Source organism: Athene noctua, chromosome 5, assembly GCF_965140245.1.
Source record: "Athene noctua chromosome 5, bAthNoc1.hap1.1, whole genome shotgun sequence".
In the NCBI taxonomy this organism is placed as follows: Eukaryota; Metazoa; Chordata; class Aves; order Strigiformes; family Strigidae; genus Athene; species Athene noctua.
In genome coordinates, this window is record NC_134041.1 from 58,556,989 (window position 1) to 58,577,082 (window position 20,094).

The 20,094-nt window shown below is 39.0% G+C and overlaps 1 protein-coding gene across 1 annotated transcript in view; it reads left to right on the forward strand.

Moving 5' to 3' along the window:
- Positions 1-15,974, forward strand: part of TRUB1 (TruB pseudouridine synthase family member 1) — a 28,868-nt gene extending 12,894 nt beyond the window's left edge. The window contains exons 4-8 of the mRNA XM_074907801.1: positions 5,730-5,811; positions 11,459-11,531; positions 12,797-12,936; positions 14,060-14,116; positions 15,420-15,974. Coding sequence (XP_074763902.1) covers positions 5,730-5,811; positions 11,459-11,531; positions 12,797-12,936; positions 14,060-14,116; positions 15,420-15,634 — 567 coding nt within the window. The 3' untranslated portion in view covers positions 15,635-15,974. The remainder of the gene's footprint in view (positions 1-5,729; positions 5,812-11,458; positions 11,532-12,796; positions 12,937-14,059; positions 14,117-15,419) is intronic.
- Positions 15,975-20,094: the final 4,120 nt, after the last annotated feature.

The following is a 20,094-nucleotide window of genomic DNA, read 5'->3' on the forward strand; positions in this document are numbered from 1 at the left end:
GCACTCAGTTTTATCTGTGAATTTGTGTGTACCTATGAAGTCTTCTTACCCCTCTGGAAAGACTGTCTTATATTTCTGGGCAGAGAATTATGAATTTCCTTAAAACTCTATTTTTCAGATATAAGTGGAAGGTCGTCTTTGTTTATTTTGTGTAATCTGTAGCGCAGGTGCTAGAAGACATAATGAGGAAACAGGAAAAGGACAGGTATTGAAGCTGAAGATTAAATTTAGGGGCCAGCCTGAGACATTTTGGTGAGTGTGATAGATTTCCACAGAGAGCAAGTGTCAGAAAGGTTTGCGTAAAGACAGGGGGTTACAAGCAGCCACTCTTGCGTAGTAGCCTGCATCCCCTCTTGCATTCTGTGAGCCTGCCCGTGTTGTGTTCCTAAGTGATGTGTGGCCATGGTGCTACCTCTGGTGACCGAATGTTCCGGCTAGGATTGTTCCCCCTCCTCCTCCCCTCTTGCCTCCCTCTAACACCAAAATTTAAACTTGCTACAGTTTTTAACTACCACCTTAAAGCTTCTCTGAACTCCAGGTAAAGTATCTTCTGTGGATTCCTCTGCTACAGGTAGTTCTAGTCTTTCACATTGAAAATCTAGTCACCCCATATGTTTGAACTTTTTAAATAAGCTGACATAAGAGGTCAGAAAATCCTGTTAGTCCAAGAGTAAAGATCAGATAGTTCTTCAGCAATGACAGTACAATTACAGCATCTAGCAGTAAATAAAATTTAGTGCAGGCTTAGCACGAAGTCAGCTTTTTCTTTTAGGAGAAAAAAAAAGAATGGTGGAGAAGAGAAGTTGTAATGTTTGTGTATATTAAGAGGACATGTTTGGTGTTGGATAATTTTGAATTTGCTCTATCATAAAATATGGAATGCCTCCCTCATCCTGAAGTCTTTATTTTGCCTCCGTGCAACCTGCTTTTAAGAGATTAAAGCTCTGTGCTTTTAATATATTGGAATCTGCTTAGTGAGGATGCTTTGTTTCTGAAAACAGTTGAAACTACAGCAACCCTAGGGTTTGGTTTTTTTTTTTTTTTCAGCTTATTTGTCTACCTTTGTGTACTCCTCTGTTTTGGTGGATGATTAGCACGCGAAACCAATGGTAGCTGCTGGTGTTATACAAACAACAAATATTAAGTTATGTAAATGTTAAATCCAGAGCACCTTAGTTGCACTTTAGAAATCATTACACACAAACTGAATGTCACTGTAAAACTGAGAGTTTAAGGCCTCTTCACTGTCTTGGTGGCCTAAATCTACAAACATGTAAGTACTCACACCAAGCATGGGTGAGGCACAGAAGCAGTAATTCTGATCAGTGCTTGCCTGCTGTGTGCTCACTCTGATTTCCTTCAGGGTCTCTGGAGCTCTTGCTTTGGGTTTCATTTGTTTGTTTTATGTTCCCTCAACCTTGTCAGCCACATTCAGACATCAGTTTTCATGGATTGTCCTTCTGTTTCTATTGAATATGTCTTCTGTTTCCCAGCTTTCAGTCTCTTGCACAGAGGACTGTAGCCTCTATTTTCCTTTTACACTTCTGTGTTCAGTTGCTGCTGTGATTAGAAAATGGGTCATCCTTGGATGAACTCTTACGAACTGCCTCTTCCAGAGAACTTGCTTGCCTGGGAAATTCTTGCAGTGGGAGCCATCTTAAAATCTTTCTGACAGCTACTAGTGACCTTATTTCATAATTACTTGTGTTTCTGTCTAGCTCTTCCAAAGTGTTGCTTCTCCATGTTTGAAAATGCTTTTTAAAAACATATTATAATTTAAGATTTCAAGTCTCTGGCTTCTTTCCAAATAAAACTTTGATATATTAACAGTTAAAACTGAGAAGCTGCATTCCATGGTCTGTCTAGCATTTGCACTGGTAAGTGGGGCAGACATGCCTGGCAGTCAGCCCAGGGGCTTCAGCCTCCTGGAGTCCCCCAGGGTGGGTTGTGCAGCTAATAACTATGCTGGCTGTACAGCCCCTCAAACAGGAGGGGATTCTTCCTCCTTCTCCTCTTCTTCCTCCTTTCACAGTTAAATTTGTATACTGATGAAGTCTTGCCTTGTTCTCTCTCTTTTATGGATATACTTTCCCTTTCCATGTTAGTATAAGGACTTTTCTGAAATTGGATATGAAATGAAAAAGACAAGTGATAGCTATTCTCTTACTAAAACATTATTGTAAACATTGTGTAGTTTATTATTTGTGAGAATTTTGGCTGTGCCCTGTGGTTGTGACTCTAAAACAAAATTCCTCTTCCCAAGATCTGTCAGATTTACTAGAGGGTTTGTAATTATTTTTTTAAGGGTTCCTGAAATTCTGTTTTTTCTCCAGTCCTGGCTTTTCTGGCGTGTTTCTTTCTAGTTGTGGGTATGGTAGCAAATGTATGACTGCCAAAGCACTTCACTGTCTTTCTGGTCTTCTTGAGTTTGCATCCACCCAGTCTGTGTGACAGAGTTTTTGCTTTATCATTGACAGAGTGCATTGGTTTGTCACCGTAAAGTATCTTCCTAAGGGTGTCTCCTCAGTAGTATGAATGAGTTGCTTATACTTGAGGGCTTCTAATCACTTTGCTGCCTTTTGTTTCAGTTTCCATAAAGTCAAGAAAATGGTTTTCTAGATGGCTAAGAGATGTAGCCATTCCCTAATGCAGGATAGTTTGGGGAAGGTCTGCATGCCCTCAGGGTGGTTGTACTGTTGTACAATTGTGAGGGTCTGCTTTGGGACCATGCAGACCACCATTAGAAATTGGAATTAATGCATGATGCTGCAGTGTTTGCAAATTGTGACTGGGAATGCCTGATCTTAGCTTTTAATGCACTACTCTTGCATGTTGTGGAATCCCATAGGAAAGCTGAGGTGCTGTATTTAATCTCTAAATGGTTTGGGTCCTGGTCTCTTGAGATGAGTAGGGGGCAAGGATGTAGGGGCTATTGATTGCCAGAGTGTTCTCTGACGAGCTGGCAATATAGGGATGTTTTCTGTCATGGTCTGCGCTTGCTAGTCTTTTTCCACTGCCTGCAACACCTACTGCCTTGCTTTTTTTTGTTTCAGGTTGAGTGGGTTGAAGGCAGCGTGGTTGTGAGCAGTTGCTGTCTGTGTTCCTGCAGTGATTTGTAATTTGAGAGTACAGGAAGAATGCCCCTAGATGTATTTTATAAAACTGGAAGAAATAAATGATTGCCAACACAGGTGAGAAAAGGTCACCAAAGACTTATTAAATGACTCAGAATCCATTGGTGCTTCTGAGGGCAGTGTGAGTTTGAGTCTAAAGAGAGTTAATGCTGAATTTTGACACAAAGTAAGAGGAACAATAGATTATGTCTGGACTGTCATGTCATCTTTTACAAGCTCTAGGTCCTGCACACTAACAAAGGGGAAGTAAACCCTATTAAGTGGCTAGTAAGAATTATGATATATAATTGTAGATACCCAAGGGCACTCCAGAGACTGATCATAAACCAACTGTAATTCTTAATTTCCTGACCTGTTACAGCCTTCTTTGTGGATTACTGCATTGCTGGTTTGAGTCTTTTGTAACTCTTTGAAGGCTCCTGTAAGGAATGGGGATTTGTGACTAATTTATAAGGATGTTCTTTTTACAAACTGGATGCCTTTTTGCCCTGTCTGCAGAAATTAAAGGGTAAGTCAAGTGTTGAGATTTGGGTTATATTGTTTATAAAGTTTGTGTTTACATATAAACAAATGGTATTATCTCTCTGTTGCTGGTTGGTCAAACATAACACGTTATTGTAACAGACAGCCTAAACCAAGATAGCCAAAACCAGAATTAAGAGGAAGAAAGTAATTCAAACTGAAGTAGCATCAGAGCTTTTATTTGGAACATCTGAAGATGGCATGTGAGGTTTCAAACTTTCAGATTTAGAGTTTTTCTGAACTACTAAGATCATTCATCATGCTAGAAATATGAAGATCTGCTCACATAAAATAATTGCTGAGTGGTGTTTCTTTCTAGCTGTGCTATTAATGTTAAGAATTAGATCATTAAATGTCTCGGGAAGCAGGCAATTTTATGGTCCTAAAAGCAGGTAATAGACTTTAAAGATTATTTAAATATTTGTTGTGGACCAGCCTTCATCCGTTCTTCCTTTCATTTTTTTTCCATGCATTCCAAAAGTATGTAAACTTCAAGAATTTGATTTTAAAATGCCTAATTTTGCAGATTTATCAGGGGATTCAGACATCTGCAGTATTTAGGAAAAAAGTAGCCTTAATGTGGTAAGCAAAGTATACAGTTATTTTTATATTAAAATCTCCACTCTACTGCCTTTTGTCTGACTATTCCTGCTGTTTCCATTTCATGGCAGTTACTTGAAGAAATACATTGAAGTGTCACATTGACACATGGAACAAAATCAAGGCATGTTTTAGTAGTCCCATTTTGTACGTGTGTTTTGTACACCTATGCTATTACTACTTTTGCTTGTTTATAGTTCTCAAGTATATGAAAAAAGATGCATTGCATTAAAGGGTAAAATATTAGTTCTTATGCCTGTTTGGATGTGTTTCCAGTAGAATTTGGTCAACCAACTTCTAGAAGATAAATTCTTTTGCAGCTTGGTTCAAATTTGGATTAGCTCAGTTGGGAGTAAGTTCATTGAAACCTTACTGGAAATGAAGCATGTGGGACACCTTGATTTTTCTCTCCAGGCCATATATACTTTGAAGACCCCTGGACTTAACATAGGGCTGAGGAAAATGGAATGGGATAGGCAGTGGGTCAAACCACAGATTTTCATACCTGAAGGTATCTCCAAACTTGACCCAAACTCATGTTACAGAGTGAGTCTGCATGTATTGGCAGCCTTGTGAAAAGACATGGGGCAGTTGGTTCATGGAGGGCAGCTGGTTCATGGAGGCTTTCTGTCAGCTTCAGCAGATTCTGCCATAACCCACAGCCTGGCAGTACGTAGGGTGAAAAGGTGGAAAAGAGGAACATTAGGTGAAATGCCATAAGAGCTAATGGCCTAGGAATAGGTTAATTTCTTCATGTAAGCCTCAAACACGTACACTGAAGGATTCATTAGAGAAGAACCTTGAAAAACCCTGAAACAAATACTTGGAGAACCCATGATGAGCAGAGATGTCATGCATGGGTCTTGTACTCCCTGTGCTGGTCACCAGGTCCTTACCAGGTTCTAGATATTCAAAACTCCAGCTTTAGGCTATTGCATATCACTGCATTTCAACTGTTGTAATGCTTTGCCTTAGAAGTGGGTATTTTGCTTTCACAAGAAAAGGAATTTGTGTTGGGGGTTTTTTGTTTTGTTTTGTTTTTTTTAAATTGTGAAGGAACAGAAAAAATTTGTGTGAAAGGCACTCTTATGTGCCTTGCTTCAACGGTAATGTGACACCCCACAGAGACTTTGATTTTTACCATGATATTATTTTCTTTATGGGACTGATGTAATTATAGTAAAAATTAGATTCTATGTTGCTTCTTCCTGGTGTTTCTAAAACTGAAATCATAGGTGCACTTTTTGTTTAGCTCCATGTCTTTTCATCTTTACTTTTGCTTACTCAAAGTTGCTGGATTGACTATTCAGATAGTATTCCTGTCCTGATTTAAAGTACTTGGTAGTTGCAATCTTTATTAGAAAAAAAAAACACCAACCCCCAAAAAAACACCACCCCATCCCACCCCCAAACCACAAACCAAGAAACAACCTTGAAGACCTGACTCACTAATAACCTCTTTTTGCTTCCCAGAAATACACTGCCATTGGAGTACTGGGCAAAGCTACTGATACATTAGATGCTACAGGAAAAGTAACTGAAGAAAAACCTTATGGTAAGCATAAACGTATCTATATACTTGATGTGATTTGAAGGCATAAATGGTCTCTATCATAGCAAAGCGGAAGAGATATTTGGGTCTCTGTGAAATTAAGTTTAAATGTGAAATCATACTAAGATTATTTCATCTTCAACTTCAGTGCTTGTATAATTCAGACCAGCTTCATGCAATTATGTCCAGTGCAAGTGTTCATTTCTGTTGGAAAAAAACAAACCAGGCATTAGATTAGGAAGGAGAAAATAGAATTGGGCAGTGCCGTGTCATTTTAAATCTTTGACAGGCTGACAAATGACGTGCTGTGTCCAGCAAAATTTTCCTTTCCGCGCATAGTCCCATGAGTGCTCATCTAGTAACACCCTTCAGGGCTGGTGGAGGAATAAAGCACTTAAATCTTTGCTCTAGTATGCCCCTTTAACTACAAACTGCTTGACAAAAATGAGGCTGGCATAAACTGCTTTCTCCATATGTTCACCTACCAAATCTTGTTCTTGCTTACAGTCTGTGTCCTAGCAACTTTAATAAATGAACTTTTCTGACCCACAGAGCACAGTGCAAGAGTTTAAGACTTCAGAACTAATCCTGGCTGTGGCTTTGTTGGAGTGGACGTCCTGCAATGTAGGAAGCAATGTAGAGCTAACCAGGGACACACCAAATGTATTTGCCATTAGTTCTTTCACAACCTGGGAAAAAAAAAATTTAAAATAACCCAATAGGTAACTGGTTGCTTTGTAACTCTACAGGTCCCACACTGTTTGAGGTACCTGGTAATAGGTACATGAAGTAAATGATCTTTTTTATAATAGTGTGATGAAAAAAGTAGCCTGGATTCCACCTCTCACCCCCAGTGTCCTTTCTTTTTGCAGTTTTTCTTTCTTCATGAGGCAGGCAAGTGTGAGGTTTTTTGTCCACATTAACTTGGTGGATCATTCTAAATACTTATTTACTAGGTAATGCTATTCAGAGATGTTGCTTTTGCTTCAGGATCAAATTCTAAGTCTCAGCTTCTGAAGGACTGAGCATCCATGTGGTGTTAGAGTTGCCAACACTTTATGATGGTTGGAGAGAGCACTTTCTTGGTTTTTATGTGTACCTCTCAGAAAGTGGAATGTTGTGGTTCTGCACTGAGTAGTATTCAGAGTAGATACTCACATATAAACTGTGAAATACAATTTTAAGTAGATGCAACTCCCATGGTCAATTAATATATTAAAAAAATCTGTTTCTTGAACCACTAATTTTGCTGCTTAATTTTGTATTGTTTACTGCAGACAGAATTTAGAGTGTTGTTTTCATGCATGTTTCTTTCACTGGCAGCTCTTGTTATAGTAGTTCCCACCTCTGCACCACCTCCTCTGTTATGGTGGTTTAGCTTTCTGTTAGACTGTGTGCTTGGGGAACTGATTTGGATTAAAAATACCCCCTTTTTTTGAGTTGCTTATCTTTCTAAGTGGAGATCAGTTTCATGATCCAGTTCATCATGTGGTCTCATGAAGAGCAGTGTTGGCATCGCTGGGGCAGTGCAGTTTTGGGTGCTGGACAGAGTATTGTTTTGCTGGAGCTGATGGCTGAGAGAAAAGCTTGTGAAATTGGTCTCAAGTTGCTTTCCATGTTGGTGCAAATCAATCAGATTTGAATTCTTCAGAAAGAAGAAAGAGAGAACATGGATACTCCGTTTTCTCCATGCTACCTACATGTTTTTTTATTTTCTTCCTTCCTCCTCTTCCAGAAAAGTAGATGTTTCTCATTTTTTCCAGTGTCTTCTCCAAAGCAGCTTGGTTTTCTGCAGTGTGGCCCACCATCCCCGATCCCTAACCCTAACTAGTACTCCAAGAACAGACAAACCAGATATTTGAGCTGAATGTCAGCTTTCCTTTGGCACCTACAAGGATCCTGGGAGAAGCAGAGCATCTGCTGGGGACTATAAATCCTGCAGTGCCAGTGGCATCCAGAATTGGACCTTAGCGCAGAGAAAGGGCACTAAAACAGCTTGCAGGATATATATATATATAACACTTGAATGACTCCACTGGACCACGCAAGGAAAGTGCCTGCAGAAAGTTGCCTGTTATATTAACTATAAGAAAGTGTTACATTTTAGTCCTCAAAGTGTCCCTAGACAGCAGTTTAGAAAGCAAACTGTTGTGTACTGCAGTTAGTCACAATGAAAGGATGTACTGAAGAGAGCTCCTTGGGTTTAACCCCTCCTGAACTTCTCACAGGTTTTTGCTTGTTTCTTATCAGACAACGAGTTTGCATTTGCACATGAAATTAGGTTATGGTTTCATACTGCTCCCAGGCTATCAGATGCTGACTTTGGAAGCAGGTAGCACTTAGTATTCCTCTGATGCTTTCTTGAGCAAATTAATGTTTGTAGCCCTTTTTTTTTTTTTAAAGTTTGTAACTATGCACAGGAACGTGCATTCTGAAACCCACTTCTTCCCAGCTGCCTACAGACTTATACAGACATGGCAAACAAAATTTACAGGGATTTTCTGCAGGTCTCTGCTGATTATGCTGAAATATGTTTACTAGAGCTACCTGAATAATTTGAAAAAAGTAGTCCTTTCAGCATTCTGCTTGTCTGTTTGCAAATAATTTGTGCTGGGCTAGATTGAGTTGAGGCCATCTGCTATAGTTCTGTTGGACTGTCATGGATAATTCTTGTGTTCTGTTTTGGTGGTTTGTTAACAAGCACAGGGCAGTATCTCAGCTTCAGTGGAGGCTTTATGAGGTTGTGGCACAATGGGCACCTTTTAATTTGGTAATTTCAATTAACTTCCTTTATGATTATAGCAGAAAAATCGATCAACAGTCACCAGTGTTCAGAAGCACAACTATTCTTAAAAATTTTTATGTTGGGAACTAATAGGCTCATTTTCAGTGTTTTTAGAAGCATTGGAGAACTGAAATTTTGGGTGCTTTGGGATGCTAATAGAATTGTAAGGAGTGGCCCACTGAAGGCCTGTGCAGAGATCCCATAACCCCACTGTTGATTTAAGAGTTTAGGAAGAAATTTAGAAAAGAGTGTTAAATTGAATGTATTCTGAACAGTGCACTCACAGAGCAGGTACAATCATTTTGTTCTAAGCTAAGGCTGTTGTTACTCCTGGGGACTGGATGCAGCTGTCCCATGGGCCAAACCTCAACATTTCTCACTGAAATCATTGTGAAACAGGGTGGCAGCTGCCATGCCCTTCCCTGAAAGGGCAAAGAGCTGCAGTTTAAGCCTATCTTCTACCAAAAACTTGTGCTCTGCAGTGTAGCAGGTGAGAATATTTGGTATTTGCAATGAGGATATTTGGAGGAGTAGGCTAACTCTGGGTACCAACAGCAGTTAGGATCTGTGACAGATGTGTCCTGCAGAAACATCTCTCAACTCTGAGGGAGAAGAGAAGGGAATTCAAATGGGGAGAGAAAGTTTTGGGACTGTTGATGCTAATTAACATTTATGTGTGTGTTCATATTTCATGCTTGATGGAGGGCTGAGACCAAATGTTTCCTTAAACTTGCTGACCAGGCAAACTTAGCCTACTAAACCCAAGCCCAAAGTCAGCTGAGGGAAATGTGGGTTTCGGGCCTGAAAGGAGATGATTCTCCTGGGCAGCAGGACTGCATTCCCCTGCAAAGATGCTGTGGGTGTAATCACTGGGGGAGCTGAAAGGTGGTGAAGGAGCTGGTTCCCAGTGTGGGCTGTGTGTGCTGCAGATCCATGAGTCCAGTCTGATGCCTGTAACAAATACGCAGTTTACACACAGTGAAACTTCGTTTGGGACCAGATTATTAGGTCATTTCTTTAGCAGAGTTGGGTGAAAGCTCCACCAGCTTCTGTGTTATTCTAGGAAAGGGCAAGAATCCAGTATAGTCCATTAACACAGAGACAGTGCATGCTGAAAGAAAAAAACCAAACCAAAAAAGCAAGTGTTTTTAGGTTTTCAGAATGTAATACTAGCCACTTTGTGCCATGATGTATTGCAGAAGACAAATACATTTTATTCTAGATCTTAGCAAACTCATCTGTAAATATTTACTTTGCTAACACACCACACAACTTTGTTTGTTAATGGCTTAATACATCATTCCTTACACAGGGATTTTTTTTTTTTTTTTCCAGAGATAGAGATTGCTTGTGCCATGAGTGATTTCTTCAGAAGCTAGATGTAACCTCTCCATCAGGGGAATATGAAATCAGAGCAGGAACTGAACTCAGGTGTCTCTTTAAACACCCTAGCCACAAATTCAGTTCATGGGGTAAAAACTGAAAGAGAACCCCAAGTGAACACTAAGTTCTGGCATGAAGCAACCTGGGGTTCACAAGAAGGCTGACAGGATCACCAGCATAGACCTGGGTCATGCTAACTTTCTGCCGTGTAGTTTTGTTGTGATGTGTTGCTAAACTAGAGTAATACAAAAAGAAGATTCAAATAACCATGGAAGAAGCCTTCAGAAGATCCAGACTTAACTATACAATTGATTTTGTTGTTCCTACCCTGTATTCTGATGTACGTTGGTCTCTCTCAGCACCCTTGACTGACTTGTGCCTTGCAACCTTGCTGTTAACAACACTTCTTGAGACAGCTGCTGGGGCATAGAGACAACTTGAGGCTGCAAAATGTGCTTTGTCAAGTGTGGCACCACATTGCCATCTTCCAAAGCTGATATGGAAAGAAACCTCTTATTTTTTTACTTACAGCGTGAAGTATATCTGTTTTGTAAGGTTTGGAAGTAAAGATCTGTTCCAAAATATAATGAAAGATAAATAAATAAATTTGGTTGGTTTATGTTCCAGGATGCTGTTGACCTAGCAGAGTGACACTCATTGCATATAACTTACAAGACACAGGACTTGTCAAGTCCTAGACTGTAGAAATGCACCTTATGTTTGTGCTGTCTAAACAAATTAGGGACAAATGTCATCTCTATTGAATAGTATTTCAAAGGACCGGTGCAATCAGTTACTTAGGTTATAGCCTTCTAATAAAAGTCAGACAGATTTGTATGTGTACTCTAGAAAGAGAGTAGATTGCCTAAAGCAGCTATCTTTCTTTTACAGGATTTCTTCAGTAAAATTGCCTTACTTAATATATAACAATACCCTGGTGTGCATTTGCAGGTTAGTTGTTTGATACGGAAATTTGATGTGTTGTTCCAGATGCAGTCTTTTTTTCTTCACTAGGAAAAAAAAATAAATCGTGCTTTTGTTCTCTAGTAATCTGTTGTATTTTTCCCTGCAGTTAGGTACTCTTAAAGAGAAGTTTCCAAGGTTAGATGAACATCTTATTCTTTTTGGTCCTTTAACAAAAATTAGAATAGGACAAATTTTGTAGTTATTGCATAGTTCCCAATAAAAATGAATTTGCAGTCCCATGAGAGAGAAATTGCAAAAGAAAACTGTATATTGGGATTTCTGCCCTTCTGAAGGCGACCAGACTGTCTTAATCACCTTGGACAGTTTGTTCCACTCTGTGATAATTCACACTCCTACCTACATTCTGTTTTTTATCTCTTTTCTTTGGTGTTTTTCACCCAATCTAAATTCAGATGGGAGGGAATTCTTCTTTGTATCTGTTTGCAGAACGTGATTGATGTCATTAGTGCCATGTGAATAGTCATTGCTAACATACTTACTGTTTTCTTTCTACAGACCAGGTAACAAAAGGAGATCTTGAAAACGTGCTGCAGAAGTTCACAGGGGACATAATGCAGGTTCCTCCACTGTAAGTTCCACAACACTCAGACACTCTTGGCTGTTGTGTTCAGCTGTTGGGACTTGCCAACAGAAATCAGTGCTCTTAGAAATAAAAAGACATTTTGGCAAGAGGGTTGAGACAAGGCGAACTTAGAATTTTAACATTTGCAGCTGCAGGTCATGCCCATTTGAACATCGAGCACAAATGGTAACCTGGAGTCTAGTGGGTTTTTTTATGGTAAATGTGAAGTAGCAAAGCAGTCTTAAATAGCTTTACAGGGCTTGGTGGTTTCTATGCTGTCTTCCAATTAGAAAGCAAAGCTGCGAGTCTTTAATTTTAGTTGCAGGGTAAGAGGAGGCTTACTGACATTTGTGTGGAAGTGCCTTAAATGACCTCAAATTAGTTTCCTGAAAACTTAGAGTATGAATGAGTGATTAGTGACTGAGTTTCCATAGCTTAGCAAATTTCTTCGTCAGGTGAGCCATAGTAGCTGGCAATGTGCAAGCACTTAGCTTGTGACAGATGGCTTTTATGGTGATTTAAGCTAACATGCTTTGCTTTGCATTTGCAATGGATCAGTTACTGTGATTCCAACGTGAGCACTGTAAGGTCAGTAATTCAGTAGGTGTTCTGCTTCATGTGACCTGTTTCAGATTGCCTTCTGCTAATTTGAGCAAGATCATTTTTGATTTTTCTGTGGTCATCGTTCTGACAAGACCAAAGTTGGAGCCTTGGGTACAGTTTCATGTAATCAATGAAATTATTTTTTTGTTGTTGTTCTGTAGTGGTCCCCTAAACACCCTAGAACAAGGCTACATAACTTGGCAGTTGCTGTTCAGGGAGGACCCTGCGTGAGGCAAGTAAAGGTGCAAGGAGTTGCCTGAGCAGCTCTCAGTGCTCAGCTCAACATAACACTGAAACAGAGTACACCCTGCAGACTTGGGTGAAACAGTATGTTAGAGGCAGGTGCAAGTTTTGTAGCCCTTATAGTAACCCTTTGTTTTCATAAACTACGAGTTGAGTGATGAAACGCTTTTAAATCTGTACAGCAAGAGGTAAATACAGGACTGTCTCTTGTTTTCCAGTTTATATAGCTACTGGTGAATGAGATGATTCTATGTCGAAGAGATTTTAGAAGCACTTGCCAGTGGTTTGATGTTTTCATGAGCACTTGGAGAGGATTAGAAGGGTAAAATTTATGCTACTGAGGTACAATATTAACAGAATCTGGAGGATGAGAAGCTTGTTCTATTACAACCTTATGAGATTTTCATGCTCTATCATCTGATCAGCTATTCTGCTTTGAAGAAGGATGGAGAAAGGCTCTCAACTCTGATGAAGAGAGGAGAGGTAGTTGAAGCAAAGCCTGCTCGGCCAGTAAGAGTGTACAGCCTCTCTCTGCAACACTTCCAGCCACCGCTCTTCACACTGGGTAAAGGCCGAAGATTATTACATAGTGATGCTCCCAGTTTGTTAGTGCGTATTTACACTCAGAATGGGAATAAAGAAGTGAAAAGGGTTTCATTTCCCTCAGCTAGTTCTTTTGGTGTAAGCCCATGTGCAGAGACTTTCACTTTGCAGTAGAAGCACCATATTTTGATTTTAAATTAAGCTGATTATATGTAATCTTCCTGTGATTGAAAATTCTGAGAGGCTGGTTGAGGGATTATTTGCATCTGTCTGTAATTTTGTAACCTCTAGCTCACTCCTCCTTTCTCAGGTCTGCTTGCTTCACTTTGCCCATTTTTTTGCCCAGATGCCCAGACCTGCAGGCATCTCTCCCAGGGTGCAGCAAGGAGCAGTATCAGTTACTGTCAGGCCTCTTTCTCAGTTGAGGAGGCAGGATTTTATCCTTTCTTCTGTCATACATGAAGAAACTTGGGTAGTGCATTAAGAAGCACATTAATAAATAAACTAAAAAGACTGCTATAAATGTTTGATGTTACTGTGAGGTCAGGATAATGTTTTGCATTGATCAGCTGCCTAGTTGGCCTGTAGTCCTCTGAACCAGCTGTTATATGATGAGCAGGTAGGAGTGACAGAACTCAGTGCTGTGTTACTGCAGCCCTTACTAAAGTAGAGGGGTGATTAGCAGCTGATCGCTGGTAGAGAAGGAAAGGAAGGGCTGAGAGAACAGGGAGAAGTTAAAGGAGCATTTTAAAATTTTATTGGAGCTGCCTGTGTGCAGTCTCTTAAATGCATCCATAGTTCAGACTATGCTTGAAATAACTTGTTTTCATCATTAGAAATAGGAAACAACCTTCTGAAACCTTTAAAATGAATAGGACTGAGGCATTTATTAACATACCATGGCAAGTACTTAATTTCTAGTGAGTTAGTTCAGTTGCCATTGTATTTGCTTTCCCTCCTGTCTAGCTTAGCAATCTCACCCACACATATGTTACAGGATGAATAATTGATGTTGCATCCTATAAATATTTTATCACTGAGTTGTTTGCTTAGCGCATTTTTACATTTATGTGGGGGCATGGTTTCTATGTGAAGTAGATTTCACATTGCACTAGCAATTTACCATGTCACTATTAACATTCCAGATGTCGAATGTGGTGGTGGCTTTTATGTCAGGAGCCTGGTCAGTGACATTGGCAAAGGTAGGCATGAAAAAACCCATGGCAGTTTAAGGAATGAATATGTCTGTTTATGGAAAAAAAATCTGTCATTTTATGTATCTCCTATGTACTACGTACTTACTATTTTTCAGAATTGTAGTGCTATCGCTTGCTTTTATATACTAAGGTATTTTCCTTGGGAGCATGGGGAAATGAAGGCTAAATAATTACCAGAAATGGAGCAAGTAATAGCGCTGAGCAAGATAATACAAGGCGAGGTGGAGATTTTTTTTTCTTTCCTTCTCCGTATGTTAAAGCTAACTCAGGTTTAAGGATGAGAAGAAGAAAGGTACTGTCTTTTTAAACATTATTCATCACATTTTGAAAACAGATTGCACAGAACATTACCATGCACATAATAAACCCTTTCTGCTGGAAAGACTTCTACATTTGTGATGATTTTTCTAGTGTTTTCTTTCTCCTTTACCTGAACTGTGAATGGTTTGGCTTCCCCACAGGGTTATTTGTGTTATGCTGTATATGTATCAAACTGCATGATGGAGAACAGATAATCCTTTTTTTTTTTTTTTTAATGGTACATTTGCAGATCAAGAAAGCAAGCAATGTGGAGTAACCCTATGAATTTCAATGTTGTTATTTGTGCTTAGGCAAGTCAAAGATTCTGTTACTGCCTTATGAGCATAGTGGCTTCTGTTTGGTCCTTTAATGACAAACCAAGATGAAGGCTGTCCTCAGCAGGTTCCTTTTCAAAGCATCAGAAAGGATGCACTTACAAGTCAGCTCTGGTTGCTGTTATGTTATGTTTTGTAGCCCCTCATTATGTAATTCTGTCCTACTGGTATTTATTTACTGTAGCAGAGCATTTGTTAATATTTTTTTATTTTTCCTTATTTTACTTTATATTATCCTGATAGGTGGCACAAGATCAAAATGTCAAAAGTCCTTCCTGAAGGCAAGAAGTGCTAAGGCCTCAAATCTGTGGAAAAATAATACATGGTCTTCTAAGTCACTTGTGAATACAGAATGTTCTGCTTATATCTTAGGTCATTATTTCCTCTCTTTTCATTCTGATTTAAATCTGGAAAACTTTTTGACAACTTTCTGTCAGATTTTGAACTCTTTACTACACTGGAGATCTTTTGAAATCAAAGGAATTCCTTGATTTAAATTTAAGAAGGTATAAATGAGTGATAAATCTTCATGAACTTCATTCTCAAAGCAGAAAAACGTAGAAGGCTACATGTGAAAATACATTTTAGATGAGTTACTATAGTTAAACTTGACCCTGCACTTTTTCTAAATTCTCTTTTGTTCTCTACTGTAGAACTCTCTACCTGTGCCACTATGCAAGAGCTGACCCGAACCAAACAAGGGCCGTTTACGCTAGAGGAGCATGCCCTTTATGAAGACAAATGGACAATTGATGAAATTGCACGATCCTTAGAGCATTGCATGTCTCTTCTCCCGGGAGAGCCATCTCATAAAAAACTGAAGACAGAGCATCCTGGTGAAACTGCTGTGAGCTGTGAAGATAAGTGATAAGTTGGGTCAAGGAAGAAGACTGAATGATTGAGACGTTTTAAGATTGGATTGGGATTGTCTTGCCTCCTGTGTAAATCTACAAGTCTGTACTGCGAGGGTGACAAACTGCAGTGCAAGAAAATGGTTCTTTTCTTTCCTGGGCTTAGGACATACACTGAAAATATCCAGCACTTGCTGTTTCCTGACCTGTTTATTTTCCTTCTTGTACACTAAATGGGTCTGCCACTGATGTCAAATCTTCATAAACTTAGAGAATTTGTAGAATTCAGAAAAGAATAAAGAATACAACTGTTGTTACAAATTCCTCAATAAAAAAATCATAAACATTAAGGCTTGATATATGTACTCAAAAAAAGTCCTTTTTTTATAGCTGGTAATCAAGCCCTGAAATACCATGGTGACAAGACTGTCATACCTTGAAGGATACAAGAATATGGTGTGGAAATTTGCTTTCTTGAAATCCATTTCATGATATGTCCATTTTACTGTAGTTTTTCTTATGCAAGTTGTTCTTTCAGGCAAATGTTTTCCAGAATGCATTAAATGTAGATGCTGATATTTTACTTTAAGTCTGAAGTATCAGTGTAAGTGAATAGTTTTAAGTATAAGCAATCCCTGAAGATACTGGTTTGATAACAAGTGCTCTGAAGAGTGCGGTCATTGTTACAGGTGTATGTACCTTGTTCTGGTACTGTGTCCCAGTTGGTGACCATCTGTAATTTAAAGCATAGTTAACTGTCACGCACTTCATAGGGCTTATGGAATTTACTTTTGCCATCTGTGTTTTGCTTGAGCTGTCTCCTGTGAATTGGGTAGAAGGCTGATGTGCTTCTGGGCTTTGACTGATTTGGTCCTGACTAGTTATATGGGCAACAGAGGGATCCACCATCAAGGATCCTTGCTGAAGCCATTTTAATTCACTGTGGTTTGATAAAAAATCCCCCTAGTTTTTTTCCATGCCTGTAACAGACTATTCTAAAAGGCCTTACGTCCCTGTGTGTCCCCATGCGAGTTAGTGGTGGGTCTGTTTTCCTCTTGGCATAGTGAGGAACCTGGAGAGTACTTGAAACATGTTAGTGATACCTGAGAGAAAGTCCTGCTTTTGAAATTGTCCCTGAACTGTCACCTAAGAGGAATGGACTGGCTGCTGTTACAGTTTGATGCTGCAGCTGGCCAAGTGGCCTGCTGTGGCTTTGTACAACTCCTACACCTTCGAGTTTTGGGTCTAGCATACAGGGACTTGTCTCTTACTCTGAGTGACTCAGTGCTGGAAAGCTAAGATTTTGTGCTTATATTAGGGTGTATCGTTTACAGAGAGACATGCAACTTCGATTTTATGACTCTGTTAATGGACTTGCTACTTTCCATGGTAAGTTATCTTAATAGCTAATTACCTCTATTGCTTAAAAGAAGTTGTGTTTTATTCCAGCTTGACTTGAATCTCCACATGATGCATTTTATGTCTTTGTCTTTGCACCTTACAAAAAGCAATTTCTCTGTGTGCAGGTATTACATGAAATGATCAAGTTCCAACCTTACTTTCAATCTAAGCAATGAAATAAATAACCTGAAGTTTCTCATTGCAGGATACCTTTCCAGACATCTATAGGGTTTTTTTGTTTTCTGTACAATAAGAAACTGAAGTCTATGCAAGATTAATGAAGCTTTTTTTAGAGGGAGGATAGAGTTTGTATTTTATTGTTCAGTAAATAAATAGTTTTCTTCTTTTGTGTATTCTGATAAAGAACTTAAGGGAAATATTGAAAATATCACAAGCTAATTGAAATGTTAGAGCACTGTAGCTGCAGCATATTTAATGTACAGTGTAGAGGAAGTAACCATTGTAAGAAAATTTGATTTTAGATGGGAGAATAGAGTTGTGTTCAGTAAGAGAACAGTGGGAGGTTTTAGTTGTTTCTCTTCAGGGTGGTTTTTTTGTACTTTGGATAGAAACAGAAAAGAAAGGCATTATTTCCTAAAGAAATCAAATAAAGCAGAAAACTTCATTTTCCAGTATACTTATCTTGAATGATCAAAGACTTTGATTGAAACAGCTTCTCTTATTGTCTTAAATCTCTGTTTTTCCAAGAACCTAATTTATGTTATCCATGTGGTCTTCTAGATTAAGTTCTCATTTTATTTATCTTTCTGCTTTTATAGAAATAGGCCAGTAGATATAAATTCTATTCATCTGCTTGTTTCATCTGCAGGGATTTGTTTCTTTAAAAATTAGTGCAATTGAGAAATCTCTATTAATAGGGTACATTTGTATACAGCGTTGTAAGTGTCTAGCACATTTTTTTATCTCATCTGTTTGTTTAATGCTCACCATGCCTTTCTTGCTATTCTGTGTAAGACCCCCTGATATTTTTAATTTCAAAAGAATTACATTTTCATCAGCTTTTAGGTTAGCTTGCAACTGGTCTGTTGTAATTATCGCTAACAGATCTGTGATCCTGAGAAGATGGAATCTGTTCCGTAGTCTTGTCACTTGAGGGACATGAAATGACAGTCAAAAAAAAAGCATCCTGTTGACATCAGCAAATTTTGGTTTAGGCTGCAAGTCCTGATGCATGTGGAAAGCCTAGGGAGAGAAGGGATGTAGTTGTACCTGTTTAGGAATCTGCATAAGGTGTGCAGATTGTGTTTCTAAAGACCGGAGGTATCTCTCAATTTACAATTGCAACTTCCCTCAATGCTTTTATTCCTCTGCAGCAAGTAGAGAGACCTTCACCAGCTCTAGCTAGACGATTTTTTTTTTTTTTCTTTCCCCCCCCCCAGGATTCCTCTTTCCCCAACGCTAGGTTCTGTCACCTTCAGAAATAAAGGCAGAACCTCTTTATCTCAAAGTAATGATGAATTTCTCCCCACATGTATTGTAAGTGAAATAGTTTCTGTAGTTCAAGTTGGGTAGCAGGTATGTTTAGTTGTAAGTGGCTGGATAGCACACAAAACCGTGGCAGACAGCAGACAGGTGTTCTTAGAAGACAGTGTAAAGAGTGTGTAATGTCATAAACAAATTACACAATAGCAGCTTGTTTTATGATCACTGATGAGTGTCAGTCCTATTCCAGCCCCAAACAGTGGAGCTACCTTTTCAGACATTGAGAAGACTCTTCTGGCTACTTCCCAGTGCCTTTCCTAGGTGCTTGGCCTCACTTGCGTGCTCTTTGCTAGGTACCCCTGTGCTTTAATGGGTCTCTGCCCCTTCAGCCATTAGTCCCAATGAATAGTAACCGGGAAGCCACTAAAAAATCTAGGAATAGCTTTTTTAGATATGTTTTAATAACTCAGTATCTTGAAACTATCCAGACCTGGAAGTAAGTGCTGTGTTCCCATGGGAACCTAGGAAAATACTCTTTTTAACTTATTTATTCTTATTAACATGCATGTCCCTGAGATACCAGACTTCAGAATTGTGCTATATCCACAGGTAGTATTTTCCAGAACAAATTATCAAGTGATACTGGGTCTTGATTACTGACAGTCATGATAGCTCAACAGTAACAGCTATTTAGAGTGAGACAAGAGTGTGTATATAATGTTTCTGAGACTAGTAGAAGAGTTAGTACTGAGTGCTCAGCTCAGGCAAATGGTAGTTAATAGGAATTTTATGGTACTCTGGCCAGAAAATATGCATGTCTCTTTGATTTACCATTTAAAATATATCCGTGACAGACTGAGAGATTTGTTTCATTTTAATGAGCATTGTTCATGGAGAAATTCCTGGTAGAAAAGCGTGTCCTGCTTTTTGAGCTGAATATTGTCTGTCTTGAATTTGGATTTGCAACCTTTAGTCCCTAGTAGTGTACTACCATAGTCTGGCCCTGACTCTGCCTCCAGTGACGGTGCTGCTTCAGTGAGATTGGCAAGGGCTTCATAATTTATCTCCTACTAATGTCTCTGCCTGGCTAGCTCTCTTTCTTCCTTATTTAAATGGTGGTTTTTCTGTGCACTTCATAATATATTTCTGCTGCCAGTGTGTTGAGCATTTTTAAAATGTTTTTTAAGCAAAATCAATAGGCTCTTTTTTTTTTTTTTAATATTAATCAAGTCTGAGCCATTAGCAAAATATTCTAGGAGTGCTTTCATCAATAACTAAGCATTTAGCATCTTACCCTCCAGTTTTATTTTTGATGTATCTGTTTACTAGGTGAAAAAAAAGTCAAACAGTGAATAACTCTCCAGCTTTTGGGATACCTTAGGAATTTGGTTTTTGGTGTAATAGATGGTGAAGTTGCTATTCTGGGCATGAATGGCTCTGAGACTTTAATGGTTAGGGTCATTCTGTTTGCTTGTCAGAGTCAAGGAATGGGTTAGCAACAGTATTAATTTTATTAAAAAGGTCTTAGAGAGACAAAGTGTGAGTGCACGTATGTGTACGTGAGTGTGACCACAACATACAACCAGAGGGAAGTGGTACAGACAGCGACTGCATTCAGCCAGCCTGGGCAAAA